This window comes from Zea mays, chromosome 3, assembly GCF_902167145.1.
Source record: "Zea mays cultivar B73 chromosome 3, Zm-B73-REFERENCE-NAM-5.0, whole genome shotgun sequence".
Lineage (NCBI taxonomy): Eukaryota > Viridiplantae > Streptophyta > Magnoliopsida > Poales > Poaceae > Zea > Zea mays.
Window position 1 is genome coordinate 81,052,221 of NC_050098.1, and position 12,841 is coordinate 81,065,061.

Here is a 12,841-nt window from a genome sequence, read left to right on the forward strand (position 1 = left end):
CGTTTAGCAGCGAGGTCACGAGTCACCTGAAGAGCAAGTTGGTACCTAGAATCTCGAGTCCCAGGCAAGTTGTGCCCTTAATCACTTTTATTTACCCAATAATGTCCTCTATAATCATTTTATCATGCAAAGGCTTAATTTTGATGGGACCCAATAGGTCACCCTAGTTTGGTCATCTTCACACCTTGTTTACCCCTTGTTGGGGACCTGCTTCGTCACCGAAGGTCCTCTAAGCAAGTTGGCACAAGCAGACATAGCATGAAGGTACAGACCGAAGCTACGATCCAGGGAGCTTCGGCATAATGATATGCCTTGAGACGAAGGGTTGCACCGACCTAAAAAGGAAAAAACTGATCGGTCCATGATAGTTTGTGTCATGTTTGTAGTCACTTGTCGAGGGCATGAATGTAATTTCGACCGGGCTGCGTCCCGTGTCTATAAATAGATTAACAGTAACCACGTACTGTTCACGCTGACTTGTATTCACTTGCACGTCACACTTGGATTTTTGTCTTCTATCAAGCCGAAGGTATAAATGTAATTCAATATTGTTTATATTCATTCTCGATGCTATATTAATGATGTCATATGATTATTCATGATGCTTCTCATTATTTACTGAGATTATGAAGGTATGTCCTTCATAACCTTCATCTGAAGATCATTTATCCTAAGGGAGATAATGCTTCGAAGGACGAAGGTCTTTAACCATTAATATTTTGTGTTGCCTTGTTCTTAATTCATAGCATTTGAGAACAAGTCCCCAACATTGGCGCCCACCTCCGGTGAACTCACTTCCACTGTTGAGTTGATGGCTTCGTTCAACAACCAAGTCATAACACCTTCGGCTACGAAGCTGGTGCTCCCAATCATGGGTGGTTCAAGTTCAGAGCCAGCTAACAAGAAGCAGAAGAAGGAAGCACAGAGAAGATTGCAGCATGTTGGGGTGCAAGGACCCTTCATCAGGTCCAAGTGGTCCCACATTCCAATCACCTTCTCCCAAGAGGATCTTCAGCTAAAAGATTATCCTCACAATGATGCTATGGTCATATCTTGTGCCATCAAGGGTTTTCTGGTCCACAATGTTCTGGTTGACACAGGCAGTGCAGCAGACATTATATTTGCAAAGGCCTTCAAGCAGATGCAAGAACCAGAGGACAAGATCCATGATTCTACACACCCTCTTTGTGGCTTCGGAGGACGGCAGATTGTGGCACTTGGCAAAATCACAATGCCAGTTACCTTCGGCTATGTCCACAACACAAGAACTGAGCAAGTCATTTTTGACATTGTTGACATCACTACTAAAAAATCACCTTCTTGCAATGGGCAAAAATCGTTGCGATAGACCATAAATCGTTGCGATAGGCACCAATTGCGATAGAACAACTGTCGTTGCCTGCTCTTGCAGAACAGAGTGGCAATAGGCTATAGCAACAATTTTACGTTCTGTTGCAATTACTACATCTTTTGCAACGTATTCAAGTGTTGCAGCAGTTCGTTGTTACAATGGACTATTCTGTTGCAATAAGTTATATTGCAACTATTACGATAGTTGCCAAAAACTCTATTGCCACAACATATTTCATGGTAATAAGTGTTAATGCCACGTTTAAATCTGTTGCAAATGGCTTTGTTACCACAAGATGCTGTGTGGCAACAAAACACTAGTGCCACACCAGTGACTCGTGGCAACAAGATGTATTGCCATGCAAATAATTTCGTTGCATTTGATCATTTTGCAACATAATGTGTCTCGTGGCTACATGACCTTTTTGCTATAAAATTATCTGTGGTAACAACCGATATAACAACAAAAAATATCGTAACAAATGATGTTGCAACAAGAAGAAAAGGTTGCGACTACCGAAGTCCCAACGAAATAGATCCATGGTAATTACATCTTATTGCAACAAAAAAATCATTGCAACTGAACCATACAACAACCAATAAAACCGTTGCATTTACATATATTCAAACCCACAATTTATACGACAATGCATTTTGCATTTGTATTGGGTAGAAAATGTTATGCAAAAGAATTATATTTTACATCAGTAACGTAAGAACCAAAATTGACAACCATAATATTTGTCTCTTATCTCATATATTAACTACATCCATACCATAAGTTGTAACAAATAGGTTGCACCAAATAAATAGTGGCCAAATACAAATTAATTTGATAACATAGCTCACAGTCATAACATCCTCATACTAGCTTGGTTGTGATAACATAGATAATAAACTACTCAGGACTAGCAAATTATTGGAAGTTTTTTTTGTCATCGTGTACCCCTCCATCCCCTCCATTGATGCAAGCGATGGTTAGCTAGGCTGACGACGATATCACGACGACAAGGAACCTGTTGGAAGTGTTAAAAACAATAATTAGTAAAGCTACAATAACTTGGTTAATCATTAGTGAAAGACTACAACTGTAGTGCCTACAGCTACAGCTACAGCACAACTCCTAGCAAGCAGCATCAGCAGCAGCAAGCAGCAAGCAGCAACATGCAGCATGCAACAGCAACAACATGTAGCAGCACGCAGCTAGCAGCGGCAAGCAACAAACAGTAGCAACCATCAGCAAGCAGCAAGTAGCAACACGCAGCATGCAACAAGCAGCAACAACAACACGCAGCAGCACGCAGCTAGCAGCGGCAAGCAACAAACAGTAGCACGCAGCAAACAGGAAGCACGCAGCAGCAAGCGTTCTACTCTATCTCTACCAGAGAAGGCAGCTGCAGCACCAGCCTAACAAGAGCGAAAACAGGCTACCAAATAAGCATGCTGCACAGAGCCACAAACATGTGTACTGCTCATATGGTTAACTAAAATCTGTTTAGGCTACTAAAATCCATTGCATGCACAACTACAAAAGAAATAAAAAAAGATTGTGGACATACCTTAAACACACTTTGATAGAGCTTCTTAAGTTGATCTACCTTGCTTCTCGCTTGCACTTGCGGATTGTACCTATTATCATATCCAGGATTACAAAAACAAAACTATCAAAAAAATGTTGTAAAACAGTTTATATGATCATAATACAAGAACATTTGCATTCCATACACATTCGCTTCTTTTGTTGCCCCTTGCCTGCACACGTCTTGTCACAGCATTCCTTAGAGTGTAAGAGCTAATATAGTTTGCTGGCATATTGTCTTTCTTATTGTTTGTGTCTGGTGTACGAACGTTGTTTGCACTACTTGGTGCAGGTGCAGGAGAATCAGCTGGGATGAATTCAGGAGGTTTAGTAGGGACAACGGAAGAAGGATCGATTGGAGTGGTGCTTTCACGGTTGCTCTGCATTAAACAATTGATCAAACAATTTATGTTGCAAAAGTTTCTAATAGCAATGATGGTAAAAATACAAATATCAAATTTTATACCTGTTGTGCTACAACAGCAAGGGCAGCAACCATTTCTTGCCTCATTTCTTCTCTAAGCACTTGTCTTTTTTTTTCTTCTTCTTCTTGCAGTGCTTGCATTTTTTCCTGGAGTATTCTTTCTCGTTCTGCAACCTCACACGCAAGTTTTTCATTTAACAACTGGACCTGACTTTCGAGTTCAATGTTTTTTTGGTTGGTTGCAACCGTGGCACGAGCTTGTTCGAGGAACTTTGATTCCATCACTTGACTTCTTGTTGGATATCTTGATAGGTACCCATGACCATGAAGTCTGTTTGCCTTACATCCTGTTGTTTCCTTGAATGTTGTTTGGAAAATAGCATTTTCCTCTTCTCTTGTTAGATAAAATTTTTCTGTTTGATATATTTTCTCAGCAATTTTCTCAGCTGCGTTCTCCTGAAAAGAACAATATAGTTCAAGTTAGCTCAATTCAAATAAGAATTGATGCCGAGTATTTTAAAGTATGTTTTAGTAGTAAGCTTTGTGATTTACTCACATAAATGCCACGTGAAGCCTCTTCCGACCATTCATCATTTTTACAATGAGTAATCATCCAAAGGGATAGATCGGTTGGTTCTATACCAGTTTCTGGATCTCTCTGTAATGTGAAGAATGTATCATACAAGTTTGTCATTAATCATGGAAAATAAAGTAGTGGTCATATCATTACCTGTTGAAAGCTTATTTGGGAAAAAGTTCTAGAACCCATTATATGCTTCGTTCTTTGTTTCTGACGGTTTTCCGAGTTCCGGCTGCTTATTTTCTAGAAAATAATAATAGTTGGAAATGAATTAATAAATAAATCGCTAGAATCATCCATATTATGCAAGTGCCAATCGTTAAAGTAAAGGAAATGAAATAGCAAACCTGGAATTTCTCAGATCCAAAATACAACACCATGTAATGCCACTCGACGATGTCTACATCTTCAGGCTTGTTTTTCATCCTTTCAGCATAACTATTGTATGCCTTGTATGTTGAGCTTAACGTTGATCGCCATCCTTTGTATCTCTCCTTAGCAATAGACCAGATCTTTTCATGCGCGTCCTCATTGGTTAGAAACTCCCACCTTCGCTGTTTCAGTTTTGATATAAAGAGAAGGTTAATTGTCTAGTAATTTGGGAATAGTAGACCACTAATAGTTCTAGCTAACTGTTAGGGCTCAAGTAAAGAAATTTCACATACCAGTACGTCAGAGGCTATAGAAGATCTAACATTGAGCTCTATATCTTTCCACTTTTTCACTCCAATGAGTGGTGCCTTTTTCTTTGTAAACAATACGATTTCATCCACAAAAGTGCGAGCGTTTGGTCCTACAGGACCTCCAAGCTTAGATGAAAATTCAATCTTAAGTTTGTGATCACCGTTCTTGATCCGCTTGGTGGCTGCTGCTATACCCTTAAGGGTACCACGCCCCTCCTTTTTAAAGACTCCATCGTTATCTACATATATACCAATAACATCTGAATGGGTAGAAATATTCAAAGTAGAAGATTGCAACATTTGAATAAAAAACACTCTTAGTAAAAAATACCAGGATCTCTTTTCCTATGACGTCTAGCATGAGATGGCCAATTAGTAGTAGGTTTGCTGCTGCCATGAATTTCTTCATCTGATAATATTAGGTCATCATTGCTTTGTCGTTCATACAATACTGCGGATAGCATAGGCATCAGTTACATCTCTAACAATTTGCGAAAATATAGACTATATGTTAGTAGGCTGTAAATAAAAGAAATTACAGATATCTGGAAGATCGCCTTGATGCCTTAACCATTCTTTATATGTTTTGATCGTATCCTCCCTGAAGTCATCCATTAAATCTGCACTTAAACAATATGTAAGTTTAACTGTGGAAACTATAACATATCATGTATTTAATGTAATGAGTTTGACATCTTAACTTACCCGTTTCTGGATTATCATGTTGTAGTATTGCAAGCCACTCCTTATATGCATCAATCGACACTTCTATAGTTTCTTCATCAACATTTGTTCGCTGTCTTGGACGCTTGATGGGAGTTATGCTTACCTCTAGATCACTGGGTGGATCTTTTGTGAGCACAAAACTTATTTTTCTCTCATCCATGTTATCAGACAGCATGGCCTCTTCTTGGTGGATGTAATCAAGTGCCAATAGCCTGGATCGATCAATGCCACATCGTTTCTTGTAAAACAAGAAGTCCCTCCCAGAATATCCAAGTTTCGATTTTATGTACACCACGTTGTAAAAGGCAACATAAGCTTTATCAATATTTACTGTGACAATTTCTTTTCCAGGTTGTGCTCCAATGCAATGGAATTTCAAGGTCCATATCTCACCAGTCAACCTGCCACACAAATATATTTTATGCAAACAATGACTAAAATAGTGTTGTAAAAAGATTTCATTCAACAATTAAGAGGTATGAAAACAATATACTATAATTATGATCTGCGCCAAGGCCAAAGCAGTAGAGAACAATATGGGTAGATAGATTTTTACTTGTCAGGAAGATCAAAGAAGACGTTCTTCCCGGCCATAATCTCGTCCACAATCCGTGTACCAAGTTGGCTACCATTGTCGTTGGTGCACATATTAGCTTCATTGCTTGTCGGCTGCAAACCTCCTTGAGTCGTCATCCTGGTGGAACACGCAGAAAGTATGACTCTGATTTAGTTTTCAAGGCTATTTGCTTGTTACAGCTTCTCACCAATATTCTGAATATAATTATATATATATATTTATATTTGCTGGAGCTGTCATTTTGCTGTGGTTCTAGCTAACTGTTAATGATCAAATAATCACTTACAACTTGCCACCTTGGTTGTGTTCACAAGCTCGAGTAGTAATGCACTAGAATTTTCTAAGTATAATGAAGACACACTAGCATCATGCACGCCATGTAGAATAATACCAAGTACAATAGCACTGTTGCTCATGTAGAATAATACGAAGTACTAGCATCATATTCTCTGCATATGCTCATGTAGAATAATACGAAGTGCAGCAGCAGTAAAAAGCAAGCCAGCTTGAAGCGGTGGTGATTGGTGAACGTGGGGAGGGCGCGCAGCGTGGAGAGCAGGCGTACAGTAGCCCGAAGCGGTGGTGATTGGTGACGTGAACAGCTCAACTGCAGTGTCAGGACTCGGGAGGCCAGAGGCGCCGCGGCGGACGCGATGGTGAACTGGTGATTGGTCGGGCGCGTACGCCGTACGCGCGTGGATATGGTCGGGCCTCGGGCGACCCACGGCCGGTGTCGAGGGTGGCTCAGCCGCGCAGCGAAGAGTTGTCGAGGGACGGCCGGACGGAGGAAGCACGATTCGGCTAGTCGGACGGAGGAAGGAGAAGCAGGATTTTGGACTCTGGCAGCGGCGGCGTGGAGAAGTCAGAGGAGTGAGCGCTAGGTTTCTGGACGCTTTAGCCAATTAGCCCGTGGCCCTGTGGCCGGCGCTTAGATGGACTGGGCCTCAAAGTTGCACTGATGTCTGGACTCTGGAGCAGGCTCTATTGAATTATTCCCGAACTAAAAATACGGTAAGAAAAACGGGATCATCCCGATTAAAAACAGGATCCCGGTTAAACGGTCGGAAAAACAACTCTACCGTTTCCGTTTTCGTTTACCGTTTTGTATATCCCGTTTTCGTACCGTTTTTGTTTTTTAGACGGGTTCGAAAATGACCGGGACAAAACTAACAAAATCGGTTATACGATAACGGTTGGTATGGGATTTTCCCATCCTACTTTCATCCCTAGTCACCAGGGGCGGAGCCAAGGGGGGGCCGGCAGGGGCCATGGCCCCTCCCAAGGCTGCCACATAGACAAGAGTATATATAGTCTAAATTTTGTGTGTTTAAATCTATATACTCTAAAATTTAAGCAGCATAATTAATCAAAGGTTTAATATAGTGGTTGGTAATATATGATCCATAACTCTGTTGTAGTATGCCAACCGAAGTCTAAAAGAGACAAAGAATATAAGATAAAATATTCGTTGAACGACCAATCGATGCATGAAACGTCAAACCTAATTCGCTTGCAGACGCTGATATCTGAACCTCACCCACTTATGATTCATCCTATCATTTCGCTAGGCAGCCGCCGATTGCCGCTGACCACTTGACTTGCCACTGCCATAGCCTCACAACCAAAGTCCAAAGAAGGTGATCACACGAAGCAGTAGAATGAGTGCCAGCAACTTATATACATACTACATTAGATCTCATGGATAATAAAACCTATAAATTTCAACTAAAGTTGTCACCTGATAGTTGGTGTGTACACAACAAATTTGACATGTACCTATGTAGGTTGACGAATTTTCATGGATTCTCGAGTCTAGTTGGATTTTTGAACTCTCTCATAAATTTGTTAGCTGCCTCATGAATACGATCATTATATAAAAGTTGAATCTCATCGGTCACATATTCATCGTTTTATCGTCTTTATTTTTTTGGTATTGTTCTTGCGTCACAACTTTAGTTCAATATATTAATTAGCTATAAAAGAGACTCATGGACTAAGATAATTTATAAAGGTTTAGAATTCTTATTTCATAGCGAGTGCTTAAAATTAGTAACATTATATAATATTTTTATCAATTGATCGGCCCCCCTTATATCATAGTTCTGGCTCCGCCCCTGACTGTCACCATCTAAGAACAGAATAATAATGCTGTGATTAAACGATGCTAGTCATGTATCCTCGTCAAAGAACCATGCAAGTTCAGCATCTGAAGTGAATGGGAATTTTACAAACATAGTGCATACTGTCTGAAGGGACATTGGGCGCCAGGAATGGGGAAAATTAAACGATGCTACTCATTACAGAATGTTTGACTTACTTGGCTCCTCACCTCCTTGCTGACGAAGGAACAAGATGTCGCTCCTCAGCTCCTCGCTGACCCTCTGCTCTTCGGTAAAAAATTTATAGCCTTAGCTTAGTAGTCCCCTCTTGATCAATTCTGGATCCGCCAATGTGAATAATTGTTCATAGTACAAAAAGAGGTTTGCCATAACGAACATGCATGCCTTAGAAGCCTTAATTAGAAGCCTCAGGTGAATAATTGTTAATGGTACATGTTCAAATACTATATGGCATTTGTTTAGAAAAATTAAACGATGGGAACGAGAGAGTATATATGTGTATACGTGCAACAATCACTACTACATATATGACTATTTAAGACACACCATTAAAGACTAATATAAGTATATTTTATAGAAGTGTCTTATATCATATGAAGTCGTCTAGACTATAAGAAACATTGTAGATGTTAGTGAGTATACTAGACACTTATAAATATGGAACCATCTTCACATGATAGTCTGACAAGACTTATATGAAAAACGTAGCAAATAGTGAAATCACCTTAAGTTGATGATATATACGAATCACTATCCTTTTGTTTCCATCCCCCGACGCCGTCTCACCATACACACTCGACGCCTCCCTCAAGAACTGCTGCCGCCACACTTAGGAACTGCCACCGCCGCCCAATAATCATGGACTCCGAACCCCATGAATCGCCGCCGTCAGAGGCCGTCTCGTGTCGCGGTGGCTCGGAACAGTCGACGCCAGGCTGCGGCGTTCATTCGTGGCACCATCAGCAGCAACCACCAACTCAAATAATCTAGGTAAACAAATAAGACTCCTCAGATTATATAATCCACTAAAATAATTTAGATTGTCTAATAATATATTTGCTATTGTTAAAAGCAAAACTTGAAGAGGAAAAAGCCATTTTTTTCTTTTTCTCCACTGCCCTTTTCTCCTTGTCTCATGTCGACCAGGCTTTCAGACTTATCCACCGCACCCATCTCCAGCTCTCTGGAATTTCTTGCCATCAGCCCTCTGCCCTTCTTCCTGCAGTAGAGAGTCGCCGCCCCTCCCAAATCCCCTTCTTCAGCGAAGGCCTCCAGCGCGGAGGGCAGCAAGGAGCCCCCGTCGCTGCCGCCAGCATCTCCCCCCTTAGGGTTTGGTCAGCGGCGGAGCTTGGGGGGCGGCTTTGGAGGAGCGGACTCCTCGTCTTCGTCCGATCCGGCTTCCTCGGCTGACGAATCACCAGACTCGCTCAGCTCGGTGCCAGCGACGGAGCTGAATAGGCGCGCATCACCCTCGTCGTCCTAGCCGTCACCAGCTCCGTGAGTATCGCTGCTCCCCCTCAGAACCCCCAAAGCCGATGTTGCTTGTGTAGTCTGCTAATCTGGCTCTTCTTTTTTTTGGAGATTTGAATGTGCCTTCAGTTGCTAGTCCCCGAACCCTATCCCTCCGCCGTCCTCAAGGTGCAGGTCCACCTGATGCGACACAACTCGCCTGCCGAGCTCGACGTCCCATCGTCGGCTTCCTCTCTCCAGGGTCCAGGCAAGTCCCCGAACCCTATCCCTCCGCCCGTCCCTTAGAGGGGCAGGAGCATACGTATCATTGTCTTTTGCAATAACTAGTAACGGTTGCGCGCCTCGCGTGCGTGGATAAAAAATTGCACGCATGGATAAAAAGTGTACATGGATAAAAAACGTAATGTAAATGATAATTACAGTATTATGTCGTTTAGAAGATGTGCATACACATTTTGCAATTGTAGAGATAATTCAGTAAGCTGTTCATACACATTTTACAAAGGTAGAGAAGGGGCTAATTCTGTCTTTTTCATCTTCTGAAATTAGTTTCTTATATTTACACAATTTCTTCTAAGGTTAAACATGAATACATCCATAATTATACCGTGTGCATAAAATAAGCACCTTAGAACTTCATAGAGTGTTCATGTAGAAGCCTAGAAGGCAATATCTAGTTTTGGGAAGTTTTTTTGGTAGTTTCTTTTCGGATGCGTAAGGGTTCTTGCTTGAACCTGTTGATGAATGATCATGAAAAAATAGCGAGGTGCTATAAATTTTACTTATGGACTATTTAGTCAGGTAGCCCATTTCAAGAGTTTGAGAGTATTGAGACTCTACGAAAATGTTATACATAAAAAGCATGATAGATGCACATAAATATTAATTTAAATTCGTAATAAGAAACAAAAACACGTGCACAGAAATAATAATACCAGAAGAACAAAATTTCTGGTTAAATGCCAACAACAACAACAATGTGATCTTTTAACTACATATTGAAATTTTCCTGTCAAGCATTGAATGTGTACAACAGTGAGCGCTTGCTTTGAAGCGATATCCGTATATATAGCATCACACAACGCATACAAATGCATTACACAACGCTCAGTAAGCTAGTGCATCATACAAATGCATTACACAACGCTCAGTAGCATATTAAAGCTTTGTATTGTTTGCACTGTGATATATACCTCAGTAGTTGGGCATTATTGAATATATACTAAAGTCATGACAACCAAAATCTACTGATCAGAACTGGATATGTAATAGTTACGCGATTGTACGCGTTTGCCTCAATTCAGTGTGTGCCAACCTCGGATAACATCTTTCTCGTATCCAATAGTCTGTGACTTTTCTTTTAAACAAAAAAATCATCATCGTTTGCGTCGCGTGACGAGTCCACAGGTGCTACATATCCATCATCAATGTATGTGTTGTCTTCTTCGTCCTCCTCATCTGCTAACCCAATATCATGTGATTCTTCCACAAATTCAGCAAGTGCTTTCTCAATGACACAAGCATCACCGATTACACCTTCCATGTCAGACCTTCTCCACTTCACCAATACTTCATCGCTGCTTGAAACACTCATGCCTTCGAATCCCACGTGCAGCGAATCAAGATCAATTTCTGAATTTTCAGATTCTGGCATGGCGAACAGATTTCGGGGATTCATTCTTACAATAGTGCACCAATCTTTTTTCTTTGTACCATTGACATAAAACACCTGCTCAGCTTGTGAACCAAGAATATAAGGCTCATCTAAATAGCACAACCGAGTTTTATCAATATCAATAATTCCATACTGATCCCTTTGGTAGCCTCGTCCTTTGTTCTTGGCAGTAGGAACATGGAACCAGTTGCACTGAAAGAGGAAAACTTCCTTACCTTGAGGAAAATCTAGTGCAATAATTTTTTTAATCACACCATACCAGTCAATATTACCAGAGCTTTCATCTCCTTTCACAACAACACCACTATTTTGTGTGCATAGGTTCTGCTCTATCTTTTCTGTACGAAAAAGAAATCCATTGATGAAGCATCTGTTGAAAACACGAGCCCGATGGTCTGGTCCTTGTGAAAGTGTGTAGAGCAGGTCACTTGTCTTCCCTTGTTGATTTAGTTTGCTGATCTGCAGCCAACAAAACATGTTTAAGTTATTTGCAAATATAATACTGAGCAGCAGTTAGTGGATGGCATTACAAATAAAACAAATTACTCATAACCCACCTTTCGCTCGAACCAGCCTACAAATTGTTCCTTGTGCCTTTGATCAACATTCCGTGTACTTAATTTTTTTAGTTCGTCCATATGCTCGCTACAATATTTTAAAAGAGGGCTTCAGGTAATTCAAATTCTATGAAACATGCCAATGCATAGTATCAAAATATAGATTTTGAAATAAGATCTTACTTTATCCATGGAGTAGCCTCATCACAGTTTTGTAATATGTAGTGCCTCATTCGTTGCAGCTCACTCCTAGAAAGTGACTCGACAGTGAATCCTTTCTTAGTGTAGTCAATGTTGGCAAATACACTTAAGCCAGATGGTGGTTCATTCACAGCAGCAGCTTCATGACGGTCTGCATGATTAAGCTTGGTTTCCACGTCTTGCAAGAAGCGACTGCAAAATGTCATGCACTCCTCTAATATATATCCCTCAGCTATCGAGCCTTCAGGGTGCGCTTTGTTCCGTACATAGGCTTTAAGAGTACGTAGATATCTCTCAATTGGATACATCCATCTATAGCACACGGGTCCACCAAGTTTAGCCTCTTCAGCTAGATGAATTGACAAATGAATCATTATATCAAAAAAGGCTGGTGGGAAAATCATCTCAAGCCGACAAAGGGTTTCAGGAATCGAGGTGCTCAACTGCTCTAAATCTTCAGCACTCAACTCCTTTGAACATATTGCATTAAAGTACCTACTAAGCTGAATCAATGGAAGAGCAACATTTTCTGGCAAAACATTGCGAACTGCAATGGGTAATAGTTTTTGAAAAATAACATGACAGTCATGAGTTTTTAGACCAGACACCTTACACTTGTTCACATCCACACTCCTCTTTATGTTAGAGGCATAACCATCAGGCATCTTCACGCCTTCTAGGAATTGGCATAACCATATCATCTCATCCTTACCCAATGTGTAAAGTGCTGATGGCAAGGTGTATTTTCCATTCCCGAGCACAATGTGTTGATCCTTCCTGATGCCTAAATGCTCCATGTCAAGTCGAGCCTTCTCGCCATCCTTAGATTTCCCTTCCATACCTAGCAAAGTCCCCAATATGCTGTCACAAATGTTTTTCTCAATGTGCATCACATCCAA

At 40.8% G+C, this 12,841-nt stretch overlaps 1 protein-coding gene across 1 annotated transcript; it reads right to left on the reverse strand.

Moving 5' to 3' along the window:
* Window positions 1–2,052: 2,052 nt before the first annotated feature.
* Window positions 2,053–6,035, reverse strand: LOC118476801 (uncharacterized). Its single transcript, XM_035966574.1, has 12 exons — window positions 5,899–6,035; window positions 5,322–5,743; window positions 5,156–5,236; window positions 4,948–5,067; window positions 4,599–4,855; window positions 4,281–4,487; window positions 4,084–4,176; window positions 3,910–4,011; window positions 3,396–3,809; window positions 3,076–3,309; window positions 2,910–2,979; window positions 2,053–2,366 (listed from the first exon to the last, which is right to left on the reverse strand). Exons 1-11 carry the CDS (start codon window positions 6,033–6,035, stop codon window positions 2,935–2,937), a joined length of 2,112 nt encoding a protein of 703 aa, XP_035822467.1. The 3' UTR covers window positions 2,053–2,366; window positions 2,910–2,934.
* Between the last annotated feature and the right edge of the window lie 6,806 nt (window positions 6,036–12,841).